Source organism: Alosa sapidissima, chromosome 24, assembly GCF_018492685.1.
Source record: "Alosa sapidissima isolate fAloSap1 chromosome 24, fAloSap1.pri, whole genome shotgun sequence".
Classification (NCBI taxonomy): domain Eukaryota; kingdom Metazoa; phylum Chordata; class Actinopteri; order Clupeiformes; family Clupeidae; genus Alosa; species Alosa sapidissima.
In genome coordinates, this window is record NC_055980.1 from 28,004,762 (window position 1) to 28,029,761 (window position 25,000).

Here is a 25,000-nt window from a genome sequence, read left to right on the forward strand (position 1 = left end):
TGTGAGTTCATCTGTGTGTGTGTGTGTGCGTGTGTGTGTGAGTTCATCTGTGTGTGTGTGTGTGAGTTCATCTGTGTGTGTGTGTGTGTGTGTGTGTGTGCGTGAGTTCATCTGTGCGTGTGTGTGTGAGTTCATCTGTGTGTGTGTGTGAGTTCATCTGTGTGTGTGTGTGTGTGTGCGTGAGTTCATCTGTGTGTGTGTGTGTGTGTGCGTGTGAGTTCATCTGTGTGCGTGTGTGTGTGAGTTCATCTGTGTGTGTGTGAGTGAGTTCATCTGTGTGTGTGTGTGTGTGTGTGTTCATGTGTGTGTGTTCAGCAGCGTCACAGCAGGCATGCTAGCGTAGTGTGTGTGTGTTCAGCAGCGTCACAGCAGGCGTGCTAGCTTAGTGTGTGTGTGTGTGTGTGTTCAGCAGCGTCACAGCAGGTGTGCTAGCGTAGTGTGTGTGTGCGTGTGTGTGTGTGTTCAGCAGCGTCACAGCAGGCGTGCTAACGTAGTGGCTAGCTGTGATGTTGCTCCACCAGCGAGTGTGTCATGAGGACCAGGGGACCTTCAGGCTGCCTGCCAACTCATCTGACTCACCCAGCCTTGTGTGTGTGTGTGTGTGTGTGTGTGTGTGTGTGTGTGTGTGTGTGTGTGTGTGTGTGTGTGTGTGTGTGTGTGTGTGTTTGTGTGTGTGTGTGTGTGTGCATCACTGCTGTGCTCTCAAGGTTACACCACAAACTCATTGGCTGCTTTCAACAGCGCTTGGCGGTTATCCATCATCACAAACATTTTTCTCCTTTTAACTCCACAACAGCAGTCGAAAAATGCCACACACACACACACACAGAGCAGCAGCAAAAGTGCCAAAACACTCTCAGACACACACACACAGAGCAACAGTAGCAGCAACAGCAGTAGAATATCTCCCTTCAGGTGCGAAGGACTCTGAGACACAACAGGGAGGGACACACACACACGCACACGTGCACACACGTACACACATGCACGCGCACGCACGCACGCACACACACACACACATGAACAAACACACACACACACACATGAACACACACACACGCACACATGAACACACACACACACACACACACACGCACACGCACACGCACACGCACACACACGCAGGTATACACTCCAGTATATGTTGTAGAAAGGTTGTCAGAGCCTGTGTGTGTAGTGTGTGTGTGTGTAGGGTGTGTGTGTAGTGTGTGTGTGTGTGACGCCCCAGTGGGCGTGGCTTCCTCCCTGCGCTACGCTGTATTGTCTTGTGTCTGTTCGCAGGTGGTCGGTATGCTGACTGATAGTGATTGGCTGATTAAGGAGGATGGTGTACCGGTGCACAGGTCACCTGACCCCTTTTAAGGCCGCCGGTTCCCATTCTGGGGGGCAGCAGCACGAGGCGTTTGCCTTTGTTCGATCTGGGTTGTGAGCCTCTTGTAGGACTAGATGCTCAGTCGCTGCCTGCACCTGCTATCGATTGTCTTTTTGTCTATCTTGTTGGTGGCAAAATAAACTGTTCAGGCTTGCTAGACTACTCCATGCCTCCTCCATGTTATTTCCCCTTCTGGGCGTAACAGTGTGTAGGGTGTAAGTAGTGTGTGTGAGTAGTGTGTGTGTAGTGACTGTGTAGAGTGTGAGTAGGATGTCTGTAGTGTGTGTGTGTGTATGGTGTGTGTAGTTTGTGTGAAGACTGTGTGAGTAGAGTGTGAGTAGTGTGTATGAGTAGAGTGTGAGTAGTGTGTGTGTAGGGTGTGTGAGTAGTGTGTGTGTAGTGTATGTGTAGGGTGTGTGTTTGGTGTGTGAGTAGTGTGTGTGTAGGGTGTGTGTTTGGTGTGTGAGTAGTGTGTGCGTAGAGTGTGTGTAGTGTGTGTGTAGAGTGTGTGTTTGGTGTGTGAGTAGTGCGTACTGTACTTCAGGCTGCTATGTGGACTCTGGCCTGTCAATCACAGGTATAGAGATGGAGTCACTCACGCTTCCGTCTTATTGGACTGCCGACGGCACGGCACTGTGTTGCTAAGGCAGGTCCCGGTTGCCGCGTCGACCGCCTCCACGATGACGAAGGGCCGCTCCTCGAGGGTGGCGACGGTGAGGTGGCGGTTATCGGACACCTGCTCCAGGTACGTCCCGTAGCGCGGCCACACAGGGTACCGCATCTGCAGAATACCCGACTCATAACGCCCCACCTGAGAGAGAGAGAGGGAGAGAGAGAGATGGAGAAGGAGAGAGGGAGGGAGAGAGAGAGAGAGGGAGGGAGAGAGAGGGGGAGAGAGGGAGAAGGAGGGTACGGAGGGAGAGGGAGAGAGAGGAGGAGAGAGAGAGAGGGAGAGAGAAGGAGAGAGGGAGGGAGAGAGGGAGAAGGAGGGTACGGAGGGAGAGGGAGAGAGAGGAGGAGAGAGAGAGAGGGAGAGAGAAGGAGAGAGGGAGGGAGAGAGGGAGAAGGAGGGTAGGGAGGGAGAGGGGGAGAGAGGGAGACAGGGAAAGGGGTGAGAAGGAAAGAGAGAGAGTGGGTGTGAGATGGAGAGGGAGAGAAAGAGAGGGAAGGAGAGAGGGAGAGGAAGAGAAAGAAAGACATCATGTAACAGATAACCAATCAGGGATCAGAGGAGGAGGGAGAGGATCCATTCATCTGCACTGCTGTGCCGTGTGGACGTCTGTCTGTATGTCTGGGAAGTGCGCAAGTGGACCACACAACCAAAGGACACATAGGAATGTAATTGCTGTTTTTGTAAAGGAATGCCTACATCCGTACTGTTCAGTGAAGGACTAGTGGAGCAGGGTTAACAAGCTCCAAACCAGAGATCCTAACAAGCTCAAGAGAACAGCAGAAATCTAACGAGCTCAAGACTACAGCAGGATTCTAACAAGCTCAAGACTACAGCAGGATTCTAATCCTCTAAATCAGAGATTCTAACAAGCTCAAGACTACAGCAGGATTCTAACGAGCTCAAGACTACAGCAGGATTCTAACGAGCTCAAGACTACAGCAGGATTCTAATCCTCTAAATCAGAGATTCTAACAAGCTCAAGACTACAGCAGGATTCTAACGAGCTCAAGACTACAGCAGGATTCTAACGAGCTCAAGACTACAGCAGGATTCTAATCCTCTAATGGCGGCCTTACATTGTACGATTTTGGTCTGTTTTCACAGTCGGCGACTAAATTTCCAAAGTCGGACAGAAATCATGGGAGTTTTACTGGAATCGCGGTGCGCTCCTGTCAACTAGATCGTTAAGTGTAAGGTGTCAATCTTAGCGGTTTTAAATCAGTCGGAGTCGGTCCTTTTCTAGTTTTGCCGTTACGACAATATCAAACATGTTTGATATTATCGCAAGTCTTTCTAGTCGTGGCTCATGCAAATAGTGACGTGAACAATAAAAAACAATCGTGACCTCTCTCCAAAACCAAACAGGAAGGGGCAAAGTAGGCGACAGCTGTAGCCTATATGATTATTTGTTATTCTTACAATATTTGTCATTTCTTATACATATTTAGTCAGCTCTTCCACGTGACAGAACAACTCTATATCGGTTAAGGATGTCACGCATGAAACAATGCTGCAGAAACACGAAAATACGACTTTGAGTTTAGTAGGCTATCATTTCAGTTCCTGTTTATCTATTGCACGATGGGTAATAATTTAAAGGAATCGTGTTGCAGTCTTGTAAATAGTGACCCTGCAAGATCCCTAGTCATTGCAAAATCATAGTCTGTGACTTAAAAATTCTACTACTTGTCTTTAGATGTAAGAGGGTCTGAGACTGTAGTCTTTCAAAAATCTTTTCCAAATCTTTCCAAAGTCTGTCAGTGTAAGGAGGGCTTAAATCAAAGAATCTAATGAGCTCAAGACTACAGCAGGATTCTAACAAGCTCTTAACCAGAGATTCTAACGAGCTCAAGACTACAGCAGGATTCTAACGAGCTCAAGACTACAGCAGGATTCTAATGCTATCTGAAACAGAGTCTAACAAGCTAAGAACTAGAACATCACTGTGAAGAAGTCCAAATGAGACCAGAATTCTAATGAGGTCTAGACTAAAACAGGATTCTAAGGAGGTCTGGTCTAGAACAGGATTCTAAGGAGGTCTGGTCTAGAACAAGATTCTAACGAGGTCTGGTCTAGAACAAGATTCTAATAAGGTCTGGTCTAGAACAGGATTCTAAGGACGTCTGGTATTGCCACTTCCCAGTGACGAATGGCTTATGCTGAGATCTCAAAGGTGCAAGTCAAGTGTGAATGTACTTCTGATACCATAGCTGAAGTGCTCTGCTCCTGCATCTGATAACGGAACCAAAATCCACAGCTCTTGAATCTACACCTGATAAGATAACAGAAGTGCTCAGCTCCTGAATCTACACCTGATAAGATAACAGAAGTGCTCAGCTCCTGAATCTGTATCTGATGAAGAGCAGCTCTTCTCTAGACACAAGAGTACAGGCACTCCTCTCACTCTCTCCCCCCTCTCCCTCTCTCTCTCTATCTCTCTCTTTTCCAGTATCCCTGCAGTAGTGGGCAGATGTTGTGTCCCTTTGTGTTTCATCAAACATCTGTTCTCTCTGCAAAACACTCACAGCTCCTTAGTGTTCACACACACACACACACACACACACATATACACACACCTCTCTCTTACAACAAATTAACATATACGACATAACATATAGCGCAAATAAAACACATTACACCACCCTTAGTCAAATTAACACATCACACCACACTTTGGGCTCTATCTTAACGACGGAAAACGGAATTATGAAAACGCAAAGCGCAAGTAGCTTTGTGGGCGGATCTCGGGCGCTGTTGCTATTTTACCGGCGGGATAATGGCTGTTGCGCCCGACGCAAATCTAAAATGGGGTGGTCTGAAGTTAGCCTGGTCCTTACCACCTGTGACTACGTTTCTCTTCGTCATACAGTCTGGCGCAATGTAATAAAAATCTGTCTCCGTAATTGGCGGATGCTTATTTTGAGGTTTAAAATCATTGGAGTTCCCTTAACCAATCAGCAACGTTTGGTAATGACGTATGCTGTGCGCCGGAGTTCAAGTCAAGTCAGATTTATTTTTAAAGCGCATTTAACATGCACATAGTGCAACCCAAAGCGCTCCACAAACAAGACACAACAACACAAACGATGCTGGATGGAGCGGCGTAGTCGCCAGCGTACCCATGACATCAAGACATGACAAATACATTTAAAAAATAACAAATACAAAAAATGCCGGACGGAGCGGCGTAGTCGCCAGCGTACCCGTGACACCAATACATACAAGACAGACAACAAAACAAATAAACAAATATAAGAAAATATATTTAAAAAGGGGGAAAAGTGATGTTAAAATTAGTCCAATTTCCAAACCAGCTGAAAAAGTCCAAGGGCAATGATGATCCATGAAAACTGCGCACAGAGCTGTGTCTTCACAACCGATGCAATGCCAACTAAGTTCTTTAGCAACTGACCAACCCGGTGAATTCACTGGCAGTCTGGAGATAACGTTAACGTTAGAAGCTAGGCCTTGTAGACCGCAGTCTGGAGATGACTGGAAGCACAGTCCAAAGTACTGGGCGATCGTGTAGATCCGCAATTCGGTGGACTTAACAGCGACCGTTTGTTGCTCCGTGAGATTGCAGCTCTTCACCGTTAGCGTTAGCCTGCAGTAGGCAAGGCAGCTCGCAGGTCAGCAACAGCTCGGCGGCCACGGCAGATCTTTCGCAGAGTAGCTAGCCTAGGTCCAGCTGTCCCGAGAGATCCCCTCGACCAGACAGTGAAGGGCACTGTTCATGGATGGATGGAAGGATGTCAGAGTCTGCAGTTGGCATGGCAGCTCGCAGGTCAGCAACAGCTCGGCGGCCACGGCAGATCTTTCGGAGAGTAGCTCCAGCTGTCCTGAGAGATCCCCTCGACCAGACGGTGAAGTGCTGCACCGCTCACGGATAGATGGAAGGATGTCCGATGCCCAGCTAGGGCAAAAGCTAGCCATAGCAAGCTCCCAATGGACAAATGTCAACGACATCAGCTGACTTAGAAGCAGTAAAAAGGACTAAGAATAACACGAAAACTATCAAAAATAGCGTAAATAAACAGGGAAAACATTTAACTAGACAAACCAATACAAAAAATAAACATGACATTACATAACAAACAAAAACATGATGCCAGACGGAGCGGCGTGTCTCGCCAGCGTCCCCGTAACCTAGCAACTTTCAAGTTCAGGCTCTTACGCTTCCCACCTCCGCTCTCAGTAGTAAACAGACCGCTGGCTAGTTTGTAGGCTACCTGACCGCCAGGGCAGTCTCTTCGTAGTGGATATATCTCTAACTTGCGCCAGCCACAGACCGAGAGTTGTATACCAAAAGCGTCACGTCACCGAGGTTATATCAGCTCTTGTCACACGCCAGTTTTCCTCTTATCTCTACTCGCTGCTTATCAGACGATTGTTGTTCTACGCAGCCCGGTGACTTCGTCGGAGCTACAGAGCTGACTTCATACTCCACGGACTGTTCAGACTACACTCTCATATAAGTTGGATTGTACTGACGACCTACGTGTTATTTAACCTGGAGCTTGCTCGGTTAAACTAACAGTTGTTCGGCATAAAACAACGCAGCCTCACCTTGAGCCATGCTCGGTGACTGGCTAACGTTACTGTCCACAAGCACGGTAGCCTCTCCTTGAGCCCAGCTCGGCCACAGGCTAGCCTCAGTCTGTCAAACACAAACACGGAACGGTTTACCTTGAGCCCAGCTCGGTAACCGCTAGTCCCAGTCAAGCACAATCACAGCAGCCTTGCCTTGAGCCCCGCTTGGTAACCGGCTAGCTCACGTCAAGACACCAACCACCTCGCCTTGAGCGGCCCGCTCGGTAGGCTAGCTAGTAGCTAACATTTCATTCCTTAAATAACATTGCCGCATTGATTTTGTAAAGGTAATTTCAGAGTAGTGGGGAGAATAACAAGCAGCAAACTTTCATCTGAAAACATAAGTACTGATGCATGTAGTACACTTGTGCGTTTAGGTTTAGTTATCACCATCTGATAAATCAAACTTTTCCCAAAGCCAGTTGGAAGGGGAGCCACAACGTCCTTGCCATTTATAAAATTGACAAGACTCTTGTTCTTGTTTTAATTGCATGAGGCTCTCGAGAGTTGAGACAACTTTGCGGATATCTTCTAGCGTCTCTTCCTCCGTCGCCATTGTTGATATGCTGTCGAACTAGCAGGCGAGTTCTGCGCCATCACTCAACTGTTCGCTGAATGGCTCGGCTACACGCGAGCCGTATAATGTGGGTTGGGCCAGACTACGTGAGACCTAAATCAAATTTTGGGCGGAAGTACGTAGGATGGTAACACCAGGCTAGTCTGAAGTAGCTACATTACTCATGGGTGTGGTTTGGGCGTAACGTGCAATAAACCAATCAGAGCTTCATCTCACATTCCCTTTAACAACAGGCGTGCTTGTTCCATAGCATGGTGGATTTGCCAGCGCAGCCAGGAGCGTTCACAGTGCTTTAAGCACTGTTCAGTTGGGAACAGTTTGCTATTGAGTTTTCCTCTTGACAAAATGTAATACAGAAATGTGACAAAGACATACTTTCTGATGTTTTGGGATCACTCTCACTGAATCACGAGGTTATGAATGCATGGTGATATTTTTGCAATGTAATCTAACATTACCTCACTATAGACAATGCAGATATTCTGTCAGATAAGCTCTCCTCTCCTGTGCTGCTGCTGGGGCATTTGGGTTAAATGGCATCGGCATGCAGTTCAACATCACGTCTCCTTAAATCCTCTAATATTTCCTAATTTATGTCATCAACAACATCTGTGATTCGTGGAAATGCGCTAGATACCTATTTTTTCACATCTTAATGGACACCACACTGATTTCCCTTGTGTGGTAATATTTTTCCTTGTAATTATGTATGGTTTGCAGAAATGGGAACTGCGTCGTATAGATGAGAGGAGCGAAGTGTGCGTTGCGCAGCACAGGCGGCCAAGCACTCCTGCAGGTGTAAGCTATGGCAACATCAGGCAACTCAACAACGAGAAACAGTTGACCTAACTTCCCAACTCTGCACAGTATCCCATTAACTGCATGACAGTAGGCTATTTACAATATTTTCTGTAAAGTAGAGTTTGTAAACACGTTATCATCAACTTAATGCACGCACAACTTTTGTTTGAGCAGGAGAGAGAATAACAATGAATGGCATTGGAATGAACGCAGCAACTACATAAATTGTAGCCAAGGCTACTTGCTGCTTTCTTTTACTATCTATGGTTGCTGGTTACAGTTTTTCTCGATTGCTTTTACCTGCTTAAGTAAACTGGAACCCACTTGATCTTCATGACTACATTCTTTGCACAACAGAAGTCATCTCTTGCGAATGTGTTCACACATTTTCATTGGGTTCACACATTTCTCACACCCTTTTGCAAAACAGTTAACACAGGTGTCATTCAAAAGCCCCAAACTCTATTGGTTTTCCCATGCTAAACAAAAGTAAAACATCTTTTCACAGGTGGTATAGATTCCTTGCATAAGTCTGAATCTCTGATACACCTGTGTGAAACTCCTTTGCACAATTCTTCAATCAGCAATCATTCATTATACATAAGAGATGTCTGTTCTGTGTTGCTATTTGCAAGTATGGATCTAATGCACATTTAGACAAAGTACTGTATTGCCTATTTGGTGGAGAAAACAGTACAAAAGGTGTTTACTGTAGGTCTATTTTGATGAAAAATGACAAGTTGTAGTTCAATGAAATTTACTGTATCTTGCTAGGTATTTACTGTATGTCTTACATGTCAATGGCAGTTACATCTTGGGAGGAATGAATAAATTATTTTTTTATTCAGTACATTTTGTCTTTTCACAGTTTTTTTCTGATAGGCCTACCAGAAAAATGAGAAAGTAATGGAACAGACATAGCAAAAATGCTCATTTTGAGAACTAGATTTTGCATTTTGTTGTCCAGTGTGTAATGATTGATTAAAGAGTGTTTTTTAATTGGCAACAAGTTGTAGTGTTTGAAGGCTAGATTTGCTTTTGCTGCATGTTTTAAGTGTTTTGAGAGAGTAACAGCCTTTTGCAAGCAAAATGTGTCATTTTGTCCAGAGTGCTTTTGTTCAGACACGGGTGTTAACTGTTTTGAGAGTGTGATTTCAGAGTTGACACAGGTATCAAAACGATCGAGAAAAACTGTAACAGCACATAATAAGCTGATTTAAGCTAATTCACTTACTCAAGACTTCAAGGCCATCATGGATATAAAACGTTTTTGAAAACAACGAAAGGATGGAGGGAACATAGCAAAGCTTAGAGTTATTTAAGATGGGCTACAACAAGAGAGGCAAAATTGTGGTGCTTGTCAAAACCTTAGCGCAGCTGGAATAATGGTTATGCTTAGGCTAATTAGGCTGATGTTAAAGCGCACACAATGTTTAAAGCCATACACAACGGTAAATTGGAACAAAATTGTCGTTGATGTAAAAATATTGCCTGTAGATGTTAGGCTAATACATTTTCATGTGACCAATGCACGAACAAAACTCGGAAACGGACAAATATTATCAAGGCTTTGAATGTTTCCGTCTGTGCACGGGGGTGTCTGTAGATCGGTGTGCATAGCATTCATTCCTGCAGGCCTGTGGCCATGCATGCACCCTTAAAATAGCATCTGAATTTGCGCCACTGACTTTAGACCAGGAGGTTCCTGATCTGTGGCGGAATTGTTTTCTGAAACTGCAAAATATCAACAGGGAACGTTTGCGCCGGAACACGCCCCCTCTTTTCGCTGAACCGCCCCCGTGGGCGCAATTGAATTTTCTAATTTACGGATATGTACCTGTGGAGGGAAAATTCCAATATGCGCTGACTGCAAAATAGGAAAGACAAAAGCGCGAGTATACAAAGTCAATTGCGCTGGAGTGCAAGATAGAGCCCTTTGTCACATTACTGTAACACATCACACCACGCTTAGTCAAATGAACACATTATACCACACTTAGTCAAATTAACACATCACACCACACTTAGTCAAATTAACACATCACACCACACTTAGTCAAATGAACACATCACACCACGCTTAGTCAAATTAACACATTCAAATTAACACATCACACCACGCTTAGTCAAATTAACACATCACACCACGCTTAGTCAAATTAACACATCCCACCACACTTAGTCAAATGAACACATCACACCACGCTTAGTCAAATTAACACATCCAAATTAACACATCACACCACACTTAGTCAAATTAACATATCCCAATTAACACATCACACCACACTTAGTCAAATTAACACATCACATCACACTTAGTCACATAAACACATCACACCACGCTTAGTCAAATTAACACATCCAAATTAACACATCACACACGCTTAGTCAAATTAACACATCACATCACATCAGTCACATTAACACAAATGATGTGATACTACAGTCTGTGTGTCTAACAACTTCTCTAGGAATAGCATTGCTGCTGCCTAAACAAGCCTGTTCTAGCTCTAAACACACACACACACATACACAGAAACACACACACATATACACACATGCACAAACAGACACCAAGGTCACACACACACAGACTAAAGTCATTAACGGAAATGAAGTGGAGATGGAGAGAGAGGAGAGCAGGCGTGTTATTCCCTCTGAGCTAACAGTGTGTGTGTGTGTGTGAGAGAGAAAGAGACTGTGTGTGTGTGCGTGTGTGTGTGTTTGTGTATGTGTATGAGTGAGAGAGAGAGAGAGTGTATGTTTGTGTGTGTGTGACAGAGAGAGAGAGAGAGTATGTGTGAGTGTGTGTGTGAGAGAGAGAGACATGAGAGAGTGTGTGTGTGTTTTTCTGTAGTGTTGGAATGAGAGGAGATCAGGATGTTATTCCCTCTGAGCTAACAAGGAAATTAACACTCTGGGCAAAGTTTGCCTCAGTTAGATTTACAAACACAGAGTGGAGTTGAGTCTGAGTGTGTGTGTGGGTGGGTGCTGAGTATCGACTGCATCCTAATTCACAAAGGCGGAATGAATCCATTCTTTGGGTCGTAATTACATCGACTCATTGTTTTTCTAATCTCTGGGTGAGGGTGAATGTGTGTGTGTGTACATGTGTGTGTGGGTACATGTGTGTGGGTGTGCATGTTTGTGTGTGTGTGTGTATGTGTGTGTTTGTGTGTGTGAATCTCATCAGAACCCACTGGGCTGAGACAGATCAGCACTGCAGGGCTCGTTAGACTCCCAATATACCCCCCCCCCCCCCCCCCGCACCTTTAAAGAAAAGGTGGTAATGGCACCATGGCAGTGGTAATAAACAGGCCATGACTCCAACACTACCAATTCCATAAAGGTGTGTGTACTATATATGTGTGTGTGTTTGAGGAGGGTTAAATGTGAAATGTTATCAGGAGGGTGATTATTAGGGCTTATTTTATAAACAATTAATCTAGTGATTATTTTTTTCAATTAATCTAACGATTAATTTGTCCATTAGCGATTATTTTCCCATTTCCAAATATGAAAAATTTCATTAATTTATTTGCATGAACAGCCCTTTTATGTGTCATGTGTGGGGTGATCTGGGCTAGTTCTTTCAGGATAGCAGGGCTGTATGTTAGCATGTGTGGGGTGATCAGGGCTAGTTCTTTCAGGATAGCACGGCTGTATGTTAGCTGTATGTGTGTGTGTGTGTGTGTGTACAACAGGGCTCTATGTTAGCTTGACCTAGCCCTTTTATGTGTCGTTTGTGGGGTGATCAGGGCTAGTTCTTTCAGGATAGCAGGGCTGTATGTTAGCTTGTGTGGGGTGATCAGGGCAGGTGTGGGGTGATCAGGGCTAGTTCTTTCAGGATAGCAGGGCTGTATGTTAGCTTGTGTGGGGTGATCAGGGCTAGTTCTTTCAGGACAGCAGGGCTGTATGTTAGCTTGTGTGGGCTGATCAGGGCTAGTTCTTTCAGGATAGCAGGGCTGTATGTTAGCATGACTAGCCCTTTTATGTGTCATTTGTGGGGTGATCAGGGCTAGTTCTTTCAGGATAGCAGGGCTGTATGTTAGCTTGTGTGGGGTGATCAGGGCTAGTTCTTTCAGGACAGCAGGGCTGTATGTTAGCATGTGTGGGGTGATCAGGGCTAGTTCTTTCAGGACAGCAGGGCTGTATGTTAGCTTGACTAGCCCTTTTATGCGTCATGTGTGGGGTGTTCAGGGCTTGAACGATACCTTGACCATACAGTACATCACCACAGATACCAAGCCTCGCCTCCACACACACACACACACACACACATAATTTTCCCCCCTTTTACTATTGATTGCCCCAAACACACTCACACACACACACACACACACCCGCAAATGCACACACATATATGAACACACTCTCTCAGGGGTCGGCGGGTGCTGTAAAACATGTCAGCCACGGAGTGTCTGAGACGCAGCCAGCTGATTTAAACGTCTCGTAAACACACTCACACACACACACACACAAACACACACACACAGCTGATTTAAAGGACTCATAAATTACTGGCCTCAATGGGGCAGAGGAACTTCCATCAGTCTCAGCCCGAGAGGAGGAGGAAGAGGAGGGGGAAGATGAGGAGGAAGAGCGTACAGGCTTAATTGGTTGCACAAAGACCAAGCCAGGATGAGCAGACACGGATTCATCAAGCCAGGTGAAACCTATCCTGGATAAGTGCGCGCTCACGGCTCCAGGTGAAACCTATCCTGGATAAGTGCGCGCTCACGGCTCCAGGTGAAACCTATCCTGGATAAGTGCGCGCTCACGGCTCCCTCAAATAGACCCCGCCACAGAGTCACTGATTCACCATGGCAACTAGAGCGGCTTCATTGCTTCTTCTACGGTGTAAAGTAGGTAGCGATAGCCTTTTCACTACAGAACAAACAGCAACACCTCTGTTTAGGAGAATATTGCAACTAGTGCCTCGACCACAATGTGCAAAATGGTTACGGCGCTCCCGTGATGTCACATTGTCACATGACAGGTCAGGAATGGTGAGTATGTAAAAGTTAATTAATGATAACAAACGTTTAAATAATGACAGAGGGTCTAGGTATATGTGATAACAATGTGTAGTGGGCAGTGGAATAACTATTGGTTTCCGTTTGTGGTGACTGCTGACTGAGATAAGGGATGAGATTAAATAGATCCTGGAACTTAGCCTGGTCTGGAGCAGGCTAGCTCCACAGCATAAATCGCCATGGTAACTTATACCATAACATATCTTGCTACCCCCTATCCCGCTTTTGTGCAACTGGAGCACAGATAAATTGAGCCAGGATAACCCGGCTTAATCCCTTATCCTAGTTTTGGCCCCAGATCACACACACACACACACATTGGAGCTCAGATCTGGCGTGTGTTTTGACATCAGTAGCGTTGGTCTGACCTGACATTTCAAAAGTAAAAGTTGTAGAATGTTGCAGATGAGAAGAAAAGAAGGGGGGAAGAGAAGGAGGAAAGATGGAGAGAGAGGAGGAAAGATGGAGAGAGAGATGGAGAGAGAGAAGGAAAGATGGAGAGGTGAGAAAAAGAGAGATGTTTTCTCAGAGCTGTTTCTGATGTAGAAGATAAAAGGTGTGGATGGATGTAGTTTGAGAGAGAGAGAGAGAGAGAAGGATGAAAGAGAGAGAGAGCTGGGGAGGCATGAAAGAGAGAGAGAGAGAGAAGGATGAAAGAGAGAGAGAGCTGGGGAGGCATGAAAGAGAGAGAGAGCTGGGGAGGCATGAAAGAGAGAGAGAGCTGGGGAGGCATGAAAGAGAGAGAGAGCTGGGGAGGCATGAAAGAGAGAGAGAGAGAGAGAAGGATGAAAGAGAGAGAGAGAGAGAGAAGGATGAAAGAGAGTTGGACAGGAAAGAGGGGAAGAGAAAAGAAATGAACAGGTGATAAAAGACAGAGAGAGACTTTGACAGACAGAGAGACTTTGACAGACAGAGAGAGACTTTGACAGACAGAGAGACTTTGACAGACAGAGAGAGACTTTGACAGACAGAGAGGAGGAAGGTGTGTGAGAGAGAGAGCACAAGAGACAGGTGGAGGAGGTGTAGAGAGGGGGGAGGGAGGGAGAGAGAGAACGCAGGGTGAGGGGGGGGGGAGAGGGAGAGAGAGAACGCAGGGTGAGGGGGGGGGGAGGGAGAGAGAGAACGCAGGGTGAGGGGGGGAGAGAGGGAGAGAGAGAACGCAGGGTGAGGGGGGGGGGGAGGGAGAGAGAGAACGCAGGGTGAGGGGGGGGGAGAGGGAGAGAGAGAACGCAGGGTGAGGGGGGGGGGGGGGGTCTTGTCACACATCTTTGGTTCACTGACTCTGGCTGACAGTGAGTGTGACGGTGTGTTATCCACCTTTCACCAGCGCCCTCATGTCACACACACACACACACACACACAGAGTGACACATGCACACATTCAGAGAGCCCACAGTCAGACACATGGACACACACACACACACACACACACACACACAGAACGGAACCATGCTGTCTGCCGAGACCTCCTAACATCTGGTCAATCAAAGGTGCAGCTACACTTCTCTCTGGATCGCCAGAGTATATAAGACAGTATACAGGCCTGTGTGTGTGTGTGTGTGTATGTGTGCGTGCGTGCGTGCGTGCGTGTGTATGTGTGTATTGTATGTACAGTATAATGTATATAATAGCAGTGTATAAATCCCAAACGCAGTGGTGTGGGGTGGGGTGGTTTCGAGGTTCTGCATCGCCTGTGTCTGCGTTGCTCACCACCGAAACCCATAGACTGCCGTGCTGAAATATTAATTTTATTGGTTTGTCTTTTCTTGCTTAGATTTTGTAAAAAGTATCAAGAAATAGACACTGTAAAATCCAATGACCTAGTTACTGTAATCAGAAAATAAGTCTGAGGTTATTTGCGAGGTGTCTGCCAGCCAGCTTATGTTATGTTAGCAAGCAAAAATTCCCACTACCTCCCACAAAGTAATGCTTGCTGGCGAAGTGTTAATTTCACAACGTTACTGACAAATAGAGATTTTACAAATGGATAGCCCCGTCATTGTGATCAAAAGATGTCTGAGTTTACTTGCCAAGCTCATGTCAGTGAACTACCATGTTGCTACTCCCCAGGGTAGGCTGCTTGGAGCAGTCGGCTATCAACACACAGGGTGAGTTGACCAATCACAGTCCTTGTTGATCAATTCTAGTATTTGGGTGTTACCGTTGACCCAAGTCTTACCTTTAAACACAATGTGAAACAACTGAGAAACACAGTGACATTTCACCTGGCTAATGTCAGATGCATAAGGACTTCACTCACAATAGAGGCTTCCAGTATGTATCTGAATGCCACGATTATACTACATTTTCTTTATTGTATTACAAGCTGGTCTCAGTCAAATAAAACAGTTTTAAAGCCACTTGAATCGTTATACAAAAGTGCTCTCAAAATCCATGACAAAAAGCCACCATCACTGTCATATACTCAATAAATATGACATTTTAAACTTTGATAACCTGATAAAGCACTCAAATGTCTGTTTACTTTTGAAAATTATTCATAATGCTACAGTTTCCCCCTTAAAAAATATGTCACACTCTGCTCTGAGAGGTCAACAAGAACAACAAGATCTGTTACGAGGGGAGAGTGTAGTATACCCCAACGCAAAACTGCAGTTGGGAAGTCCTCATTTTCCTGCATTGCTATGACTCAATGGAATACTCGACCAACTGACATCAGTTCATGTAAAGTCCTCACGCCTTCTCAGTTCTTGCAAAGCGTTGGCTACTGTCAAGACAAGAGTGTACACATTTATGAATTATGTGTGTGTGTGTGTGGGGGGGGGTGGAGTGGGGTGGGGTGTGTGTGTGTGTGTGTGTGTGGGCAAGCGTGATGGGGGCAGTCTGTCCTGTCCTGTTTAATCTGCTTTCATGTTTTCGATTTATTTGTTTTATACTGTATATTGCCTCTTTGATCTTTGCTTTTAATAACTTTCTTCACTTATACTAATTTGTATTATACTATATCAACCTGTCCAGGGAATGCAGGTGGAAATAAAAACCTGGCACAATGCGCGCGCACACACACACACACACACACACACACACACACACCTGTCTGATATTCTCTTGTTGCACAAAGTTAATGTCTTATTGTGCACTGTCCCTGTCTTAAATAAATCAATAAATCAATAAATTACAATTGCGGTCTGCATCGTCTCGGCGACACAGAGAGGTCTAGGGGGGTACGCCGTCGATTTGACGCAGAAGCATAAAACAGCCTTATGCATTCCTCAGCAGTGTTGGGGAAGTTACTTTTAAAAAGTAGTGTTTGCTCGTTACTCGTTACTTCTCAAAAAAGTAACCAGTTAGGGCATCAGGTCACAGTGTAGGCTACAACTAACACTCACATTCCTCCCCTTAGTTTCAACGAGTTTGAAGAAATGTGAATACCTCCATCCCTCAGAAGTTAGCGTTGGCTGCGTCTCGCTTGCTATGATTGCACTTCATGCTACCAGCCTCTGTCACGTAGGCTGCTGTGTGGAGCTCGAGCCTATTGCGCAAGCGTGCAGCTGAGAAAGCAGCGTCGCTGTCAAATCTGTCCCTGGGAAAAGTAATGTCGTGGGCTTTATTGAAATATATCCTTTAGTTTATACATCTTTTATGTAGTATCTTTATTCTGTGTAATATCATTGTTTTGTGAAACTGAAGTCTATAGTATGTTCAGTGTGGGAAAGGAAGACTGGTTTAAGTGAAAGAGCAGGCCTGGCAGAAAATGGCATAGACAAGGTTTGGTGCCAGGAAATGTAAGCAAAACCTAAAGAATGGCACAACCTAAAGAATGTAGGAATAACAGGATGAGAGGGCAAAGGTGAAGTACCATACGTTACTTGGTCAGTTATCTGTAAACATAGAGTGTCTTGTCTGGGATGACTGGAAGGGGTATAAAGCCTGGACAACAGCCAGAGGATGTGAGCTCACTTTGCTTTCACTTACTTGCTTGCTTCACTAATGCTCCGGAGTGCATTAAAGCCATCATCTGCAGTATACATTCACAGTGTGCGGACTTCTTTTGATGTTGTATTATTTAATTTGGATTTGACACCACAGTAACGTTGCGCCGATATGAAAAAAGAACTATGTTACGTTACCAAATTTTCAGTAGTAATGCGTTACACTACTTTTTACTCGAAAAAGTAGTTACGTTACTGTAACTCGTTACTTTGTAACGCGTTACACGCAACACTGTTCCTCAGCCACTCACACACACACACACACACACAAGCACATCTTTCCTTATGCATTCCTCAGTCCCTCACACACACACACAAGCACATCTTTCAGTTCTTACAACCGTATTGAAATTACATTCACAGACTCTCAACCTCTGAGTCTAAGGCTGCACACACACACACACACACACACGGAGTGAGCTAAGCCAACCAATTACAGGGGTGTATCCGGGAGCTGTGAGCAGCGGACAACCTTGAGGAGGCGTCGATAGCATATAATTAGTCTGAGACAGAAAGACCCCTGAAACAGTGTGTGAGAGAGAGAGAGAGAGAGAGAGAGAGACCCCTGAACCGGAGTCCTCAAGACAAAAGCACAAGACACACCCAACCAGAGAGAGAGAGAAGGTGTGTGTGAGAGAGAGAGAGAGAAGATGTGTGTGTCATTTCAATTAGGTTGCAAAACATTAAACATGTACGTATGTGTACGTGGGCATGCGTACCTCTGTGTGTGTGTGTGTGTGTGTGTGTGTATGTGAAAGGGATCTACACTTCCTCAGACCACAACACACTCCTTGCACTCCACAACACTCCTCCTTACAACCGAGTCCTGTGTGGTTGCCATACCAACCAAGTCCTGTGTGGTTGTTATGCCAACCGAGTCCTGTGTGGTTGCCGTGCCAACCAAGTCCTGTGTGGCTGTTATGCCAACCGAGTCCTGTGTGGTTGTTCACTGAGTGTAACGTGCCAACCGAGTCCTGTGTGGTTGCCGTGCCAACCAAGTCCTGTGTGGTTGCCGTGCCAACCAAGTCCTGTGTGGTTGTTCACTGAGTCAACCCTGTTGAAGTCGAGAACTACCGTCCCCCGTCTAACTCCTGCCTTTCCTATCCAAAGGCATTGAACAAGCAGTCTCCAAACACTGTCCACGTCCAAGTCTCCCTCTCCATTTTCAAAAAGCTCCTGAAGACCCAGCTCTTTAGAGAACATCTCCTCTCATAGCACCACTTACAACAAGTCTTGCTGATCCTAGCACTTACCAGCCGTCTTGAACTGACACACACTGATGCACTTATTCTTACTGTACTCTACCGTTTTTAAATTGTCCTAAAATTGTTGAGAGAATTGCTTTAAAACTTAACTGTTACCATGTTGTTAGTCGCTTTGGTTAAAAATGCGTCAGCCAAATGTAATGTAATGAAACGTGCCAATGATCTCTGATGATGTAACAGGACCAGAAAGTAGAGTTGTTCTCTGAGTGACGTAACAAGACCAGAAAGTAGAGCGAGTCCGCACAGAATGTTGTTTTGTTTAGAAGTGTGTTAGTTAGTTAGCTAGTTAGTAGCTCTAATGGCAGGGCACACCATATTTAGTGATGTCAGTGTTAGTCAGTTGTTAGCTCTAATGGCAGGGCACACCATATTTAGTGATGTCAGTGTTAGTTAGTAATTGACTCTAATGGCAGGGCACACCATATTTAGTGATGTCAGTGTTAGTCAGTTGTTAGCTCTAATGGCAGGGCACACCATATTTAGTAATGTCAGTGTTAGTTAGTAATTGACTCTAATGGCAGGGCACACCATATTTAGTAATGTCAGTGTTAGTCAGTTGTTAGCTCTAATGCCTGCGCTCCATCTCCATGGCGATGGCACACCATATTTAGTAATGTCAGCTGGCTGAGTGAGAGTGATTTGTGCTTAAAATGTGTGTTCAGATTGGTGCCACCCTTGCCCGCTGTTCTGTGTCATAAAAACCTGTGCCATCCTGGCATTTGGGTTATTCCATGTCAATATTTTTCTGAGAATTTGTGTGTGTGCGTGTGTATATGTGTGTGTGTGTGTGTGTCTGACCTTGTCCCACTGTCTCTCGCGGTCAAGGGTTATGACGATCATGGAGGGGTTGACCAGGTAGCCATCGCTGTTGAAGGAGAAGTCTGTGTACTCCCACGTCACATTCAACATGTGTCTGTCAAGCACACACACACACACACAGGTTCTTATTAACACATTTAGTAACACTGTTATAACAACAGAGAAATGTTTTCTGCAACAATGTAACACATATATTAACACTGATATTAACACTGGTATTAACACATATATTAACACTGGTATTAACACATATCTTAACACTGGTATTAACACATATATTAAAGGAACTGTATGTAAGAAATGTATTTCAATTAATCATAAAATGGCCCTGATATGTCACTAAACATTAAGAAATCATGTTCATTTCAAATACTTATATCACTGACAACAGTAGTCCGGCCAGGATATTGTCATTTAAAAAGTGTTGCAGCCCTCAACTGATGTTGATGTTGTGTTTTGTCATGTCATGTTGTGTTTTGGCCTGATGTGCCACCCTCCACCTATCCACTAAACACAAAGTCAGTAGTGTTTTGGCATCCGGGTTGGCAACCTCGAGTCAGGGGGAGGGGGAGGGGATACAGTAGTTTGAAAGTGAATGCAGTACCAGTTTTGGCCACAATCTTACATATGGTTCCTTTAACACTGGTATTAACACATATATTAACACTGGTATTAACACATATATTAACACATATATTAACACATATATTAACACTGGTAATAACACATATATTAACACTGGTATTAACACATATATTAACAATGGTATTAATGCAGGTGATACACACACACACACTGGCATTGACTTCTGCACCATATCACACACACACACACACACACACACACACACACACACACACACACACACACACAGGCAGTGACTTCTGCTCCATATCACACACACACACACACACTGGCAGTCACTTTTACACTGTATCCAGGGCCGGTTCTGGAGGGGGGCCCTGTGCCTCTGTGCTGATCCTGCATTAAGTGCATTAGTAACACTTTATAATAACTACACACCATTCATCATTTGTTAAGTATTTGTAAACTATTAGTAAATGATTTGTTTATCATTAGTAAAGCATTTGTACACAAAGTTATAAATGGTTTGTTCATAGTAAATAAGCCTATTTGTTTATACATTATTGTTAATACTTTATGCAATACTATTTTGTTGATTAAGTAATATTTTCATTATTTAACAGGAAGGTATATTATTATTATTATTATTATTATTATTATTATTAATCATATTAAAGAAGGTATACGGTTCTTGGCTTAACATTTGGACAGCAGACGATTTTGAGGATTTTGTTCCCCGGCCCAGAATGGCTTAGGACCGGCCCTGACCTGACACACACATGCACACACACACACATACATACACACATACACACACACACAAACACACACACACAGACACACACATACACACACACACATATACACACACACCGCAGAGCTGATCTGGGAATTTGTGTAATGAAATGAACTTACAGCAAAAGGACATTAATTAATTCACACCCTATAATCCTCTTAGAACACAGACAGACAGGCTGTGTTTGTGTGTGTGTGTGAGAGAGAGAATGTGTGTGTGTGGAGGGGGGGGGGGGGGGGTGCAAAGCCGATAACTTATAGGTTAAAAAATATCATCAAATAATGTTTGTGAGTAGAGACTACGGAATGACACCAGGACAGAGAACACACACACACACATACGCACACACACATACACACACACATACACACACACATACACACACACACACAGTCTACAGGATGACAACAGGATAGAGAAGAACTTAATCTACACTGATATGAACGTTTCTTAATCTACACTGATATGAACGTTTCTTAATCTACACTGGTATGTAAACTTCTTAATCTACACTGATTTGAATGTTTCTTAATCTACACTGATATGTAAACTTAATCTACACTGATATCTAACCTTCTTAATCTACACTGATATCTAACCTTCTTAATCTACACTGATATGTAAATTTCTTAATCTACACTGATATCTAACCTTCTTAATCTACACTGATATGTAAACTTCTTAATCTACACTGATACTGTATGAACGTTTCTTAATCTACACTGATATGTAAACTTCTTAATCTACACTGATATGAACGTTTCTTAATCTACACTGATATGTAAACTTCTTAAGCTACACTGATATGTAAACTTCTTAATCTACACTGATATGTAAACTTCTTAATCTACACTGATATGAACGTTTCTTAATCTACACTGATATGTAAACTTCTTAATCTACACTGATATGTAAACTTCTTAATCTACACTGATATGTAAACTTCTTAATCTACACTGATATGTAAACTTCTTAATCTACACTGATATGTAAACTTTTTAAGATACACTGATATGTAAATTTCTTAATCTACACTGATATGAACATTTCTTAATCTACACTGATATCTAACCTTCTTAATCTACACTGATATGTAAACTTCTTAATCTACACTGATATGTAAACTTCTTAATCTACACTGATATCTAACCTTCTTAATCTACACTGATATTAACGTTTCTTAATCTACACTGATATGTAAACTTCTTAATCTACACTGATATGAATGTTTCCTAATCTACACTGATATGTAAACTTCTTAATCTACACTGATATGAACGTTTCTTAATCTACACTGATATGTAAACTTAATCTACACTGATATGTAACCTTAATCTACACTGATATGTAAACTTCTTAATCTACACTGATATGAATGTTTCCTAATCTACACTGGTATGTAAACTTCTTAATCTACACTGATATGAACGTTTCTTAATCTACACTGATATGTAAACTTAATCTACACTGATATGTAACCTTAATCTACACTGATATGTAAACTTCTTAATCTACACTGATATGTAACCTTAATCTACACTGATATGTAAACTTCTTAATCTACACTAATATCTAACCTTCTTAATCTACACTAATATCTAACCTTCTTAATCTACACTTGTTAGTGATGCTGCTCTGGCCTAAGTTCTTGTTTTTCCTGACATGTGCTTTTGTTTACCTTGAACTGTCATGTGATGTACCCATGTGGTTTTGTTTGAGTTTGCCATGCGCTTCTGACTCCGCCCCTCTCTTTGTTTAAATTCCCGCCATTTTGTAGACTCACCTGTTCTTGGTTTGCCTGAGGTCTTCTCAGTCTGTGCTAGATCGTGCCAGCTTGCTTCCTGTGCTGAGTCAATGTCACTGTAAGTATTTTTGAAGCCTACCTGTTCTGGACCTATTTGTGAACTCTGCAAGTTTTTGTTCTTACTTCTTGAAGCCTGCCTGTTCTGGACCTATGTTTTGAACTCTGCCTTGGATTATTTTTGCCCTGGATTTGGCATTTGCCTTTTTGCCTGCCTCTTGAGTTTGAAGACTGCAATTTGTGTTCCATGAGGAATTAATACCTGTGTCTTTCTCATTAAAAGAAAAGTTATCACTGATCTGAGCTGTCTGCGATTGGGTCCTTAAGAACTGAAAACCTTAATCTTAATCTACACTGATATGAACGTTTCTTAATCTACACTGATATGAATGTTTCTTAACCTAAACTTAATACTTTTAATCACTTTTCTGTTTGCTCAGTTTTGGTTGTAGAATCTTCTAATTAATTTTGGATTTAGAATCTTCTGTTGAATCTTCTATTTAATTTTGGATTTAGAAACTTCTGTTTAATCTCGACGGGATACCCTTCCATCCAAGCGTCCTTGGCAAAGTCACATTTTCCAGACACCTACTGCTGGATATTGGATATTGGATAACTAACACACACACACACACAGAAACTTTTCCGAATGAATGCAGCATTCTTCTTTGCTGGTGGTGGGGAATAGTGTGGCGTCATGGATGAACAAGGCCCACAATTAGACTGAACACACACACACACACACACACACACACACACACACACACACACACACACACACACCCCACCCCAAGCCCCTGTGGGTTGTGTAGTAAATCTGGTTTCATCTATTAATCTGTAGTAATCGCATTACCAGTGAAAATGTCTTAATTACACTTAATCACCAGGTCATTAAAGAAAGACCTAATTAAAGCATGGAACCTGTGTGTGTGTGTGTGTGTGTGTGTGTGAGAGAGAGAGAGAGAGGGAGATCTGAATCAGTCATGACTGGATAAATTAAACAATAATAAGAGAGACAGCCATGAATCATTTTAACACCTCGCCCACACACACACACACACACACACACACACACACACACGCACACGCACATGCACACACACACACACACACACACACACACACACACACACACACACACACATAGGAAGTCAGTTACACACACACACACACACACACAGACACACACACACTCACAAACGCACATACAGTACACACACACACACACATAGGAAGTCAGTTACACACACGCACATGCACACACACACACACACACACACACACACACACACATAGGAAGTCAGTTACACACACACACACAGACACACACACACTCACAAACGCACATACAGTACACACACACACACACATAGGAAGTCAGTTACACACACACACACACACACACTCACAAACGCACATACACACACACACACACACATAGGAAGTCAGTTACACACACACACACATACACACTCAATCCAGTGAATTGGACATCTGTTCATGTTCCTTTTTCTATCTGTCCATTTATCAGTTCATCTGAATGTCTCTCTCTCTCTCTCCATTTATCAGTTCATCTGAATGTCTCTCTCTCTCTCCATTTATCAGTTCATCTGAATGTCTGTATCTCTCAATTTATCAGTTCATCAGAATGTCTCTCTCTCTCTCTCCATTTATCAGTTCATCTGAATGTCTGTATCTCTCAATTTATCAGTTCATCTGAATGTCTCTCTCTCTCTCTCTCCATTTATCAGTTCATCTGAATGTCTGTATCTGTCCATTTATCAGTTCATCTGAATGTCTCTCTCTCTCAATTTATCAGTTCATCTGAATGCCTCCATCTGTCCATTCATCAGTTCATCTGAATGTATCTCTCCATTTATCAGTTCATCTGAATGTCTCTCTCTGTCTCCATTTATCAGTTCATCTGAATGTCTCTCTCTCTCTCTCATTTATCAGTTTGTGTTCCTGTCTGTATCTGTCCATTCATCCGTGTTAGTAGCCATGTTTTGCTTGTCATATGTGATCACTCTCTTGCTGCTCCCTCGAGTGGGAAATTGGAATAGACACACACACACACACACACACACACACACACACACTTGTTCAACTCAGGTCATCATCTCTTTTGATTGAAGTGATGATGTTTCAATACCGGTGGCATCATACTGATTTACTACCAACAACTCTGCCAGTAACACACACACACACACACACATATGCTTGCACACACGCATGCACAGACACAGACACACACACACACACACACACACACACACACACACACAAACACACAACAACAAGACAGAGTGGCTTATCCTCAGCGATTCAGAGCCACCAGTCTGTGTATGTAACCTTGACTGCTGCCAGAACCTGACAGTCACTCCACAGTCATAAACACACACACACAAACACACACACTCAGATGCACGCACACACACTCAGATGCAGACACACACACACACACACATACACACACACACACTCACACACATACACATAAAACAACACAAACTGTACTTGCACACAGACTCCCTTGGTTGGGATAATTACATTTTTTTGGATTTGCAGTTTGTGTACGGGGTGTGTGTGAGTGTGTGTGTATGTTCGCTGTTTGTGTGTGTGTGTGTTCCCCAGATGGCACCAGATTGCTCTTTAGGGTTGGCTTGGCATGAGGGGGCATCATATCCATCTCAGTTTCCCTCAACTCTCAGAGTACGTCTACACGAAAC

The 25,000-nt window shown here is 43.7% G+C and overlaps 1 protein-coding gene across 2 annotated transcripts in view; it reads right to left on the reverse strand.

The window, feature by feature from the left end:
* grin2ca (glutamate receptor, ionotropic, N-methyl D-aspartate 2Ca) overlaps positions 1-25,000 on the reverse strand; it is a 115,912-nt gene that overhangs the window by 30,562 nt on the left and 60,350 nt on the right. For both annotated transcript variants that reach the window (XM_042083545.1, XM_042083544.1), the window contains exons 4-5: positions 19,069-19,183; positions 1,972-2,183 (exon numbers count right to left, since the gene is read on the reverse strand). In XM_042083545.1, the coding sequence (XP_041939479.1) occupies positions 1,972-2,183; positions 19,069-19,183 (327 nt within the window). The remainder of the gene's footprint in view (positions 1-1,971; positions 2,184-19,068; positions 19,184-25,000) is intronic.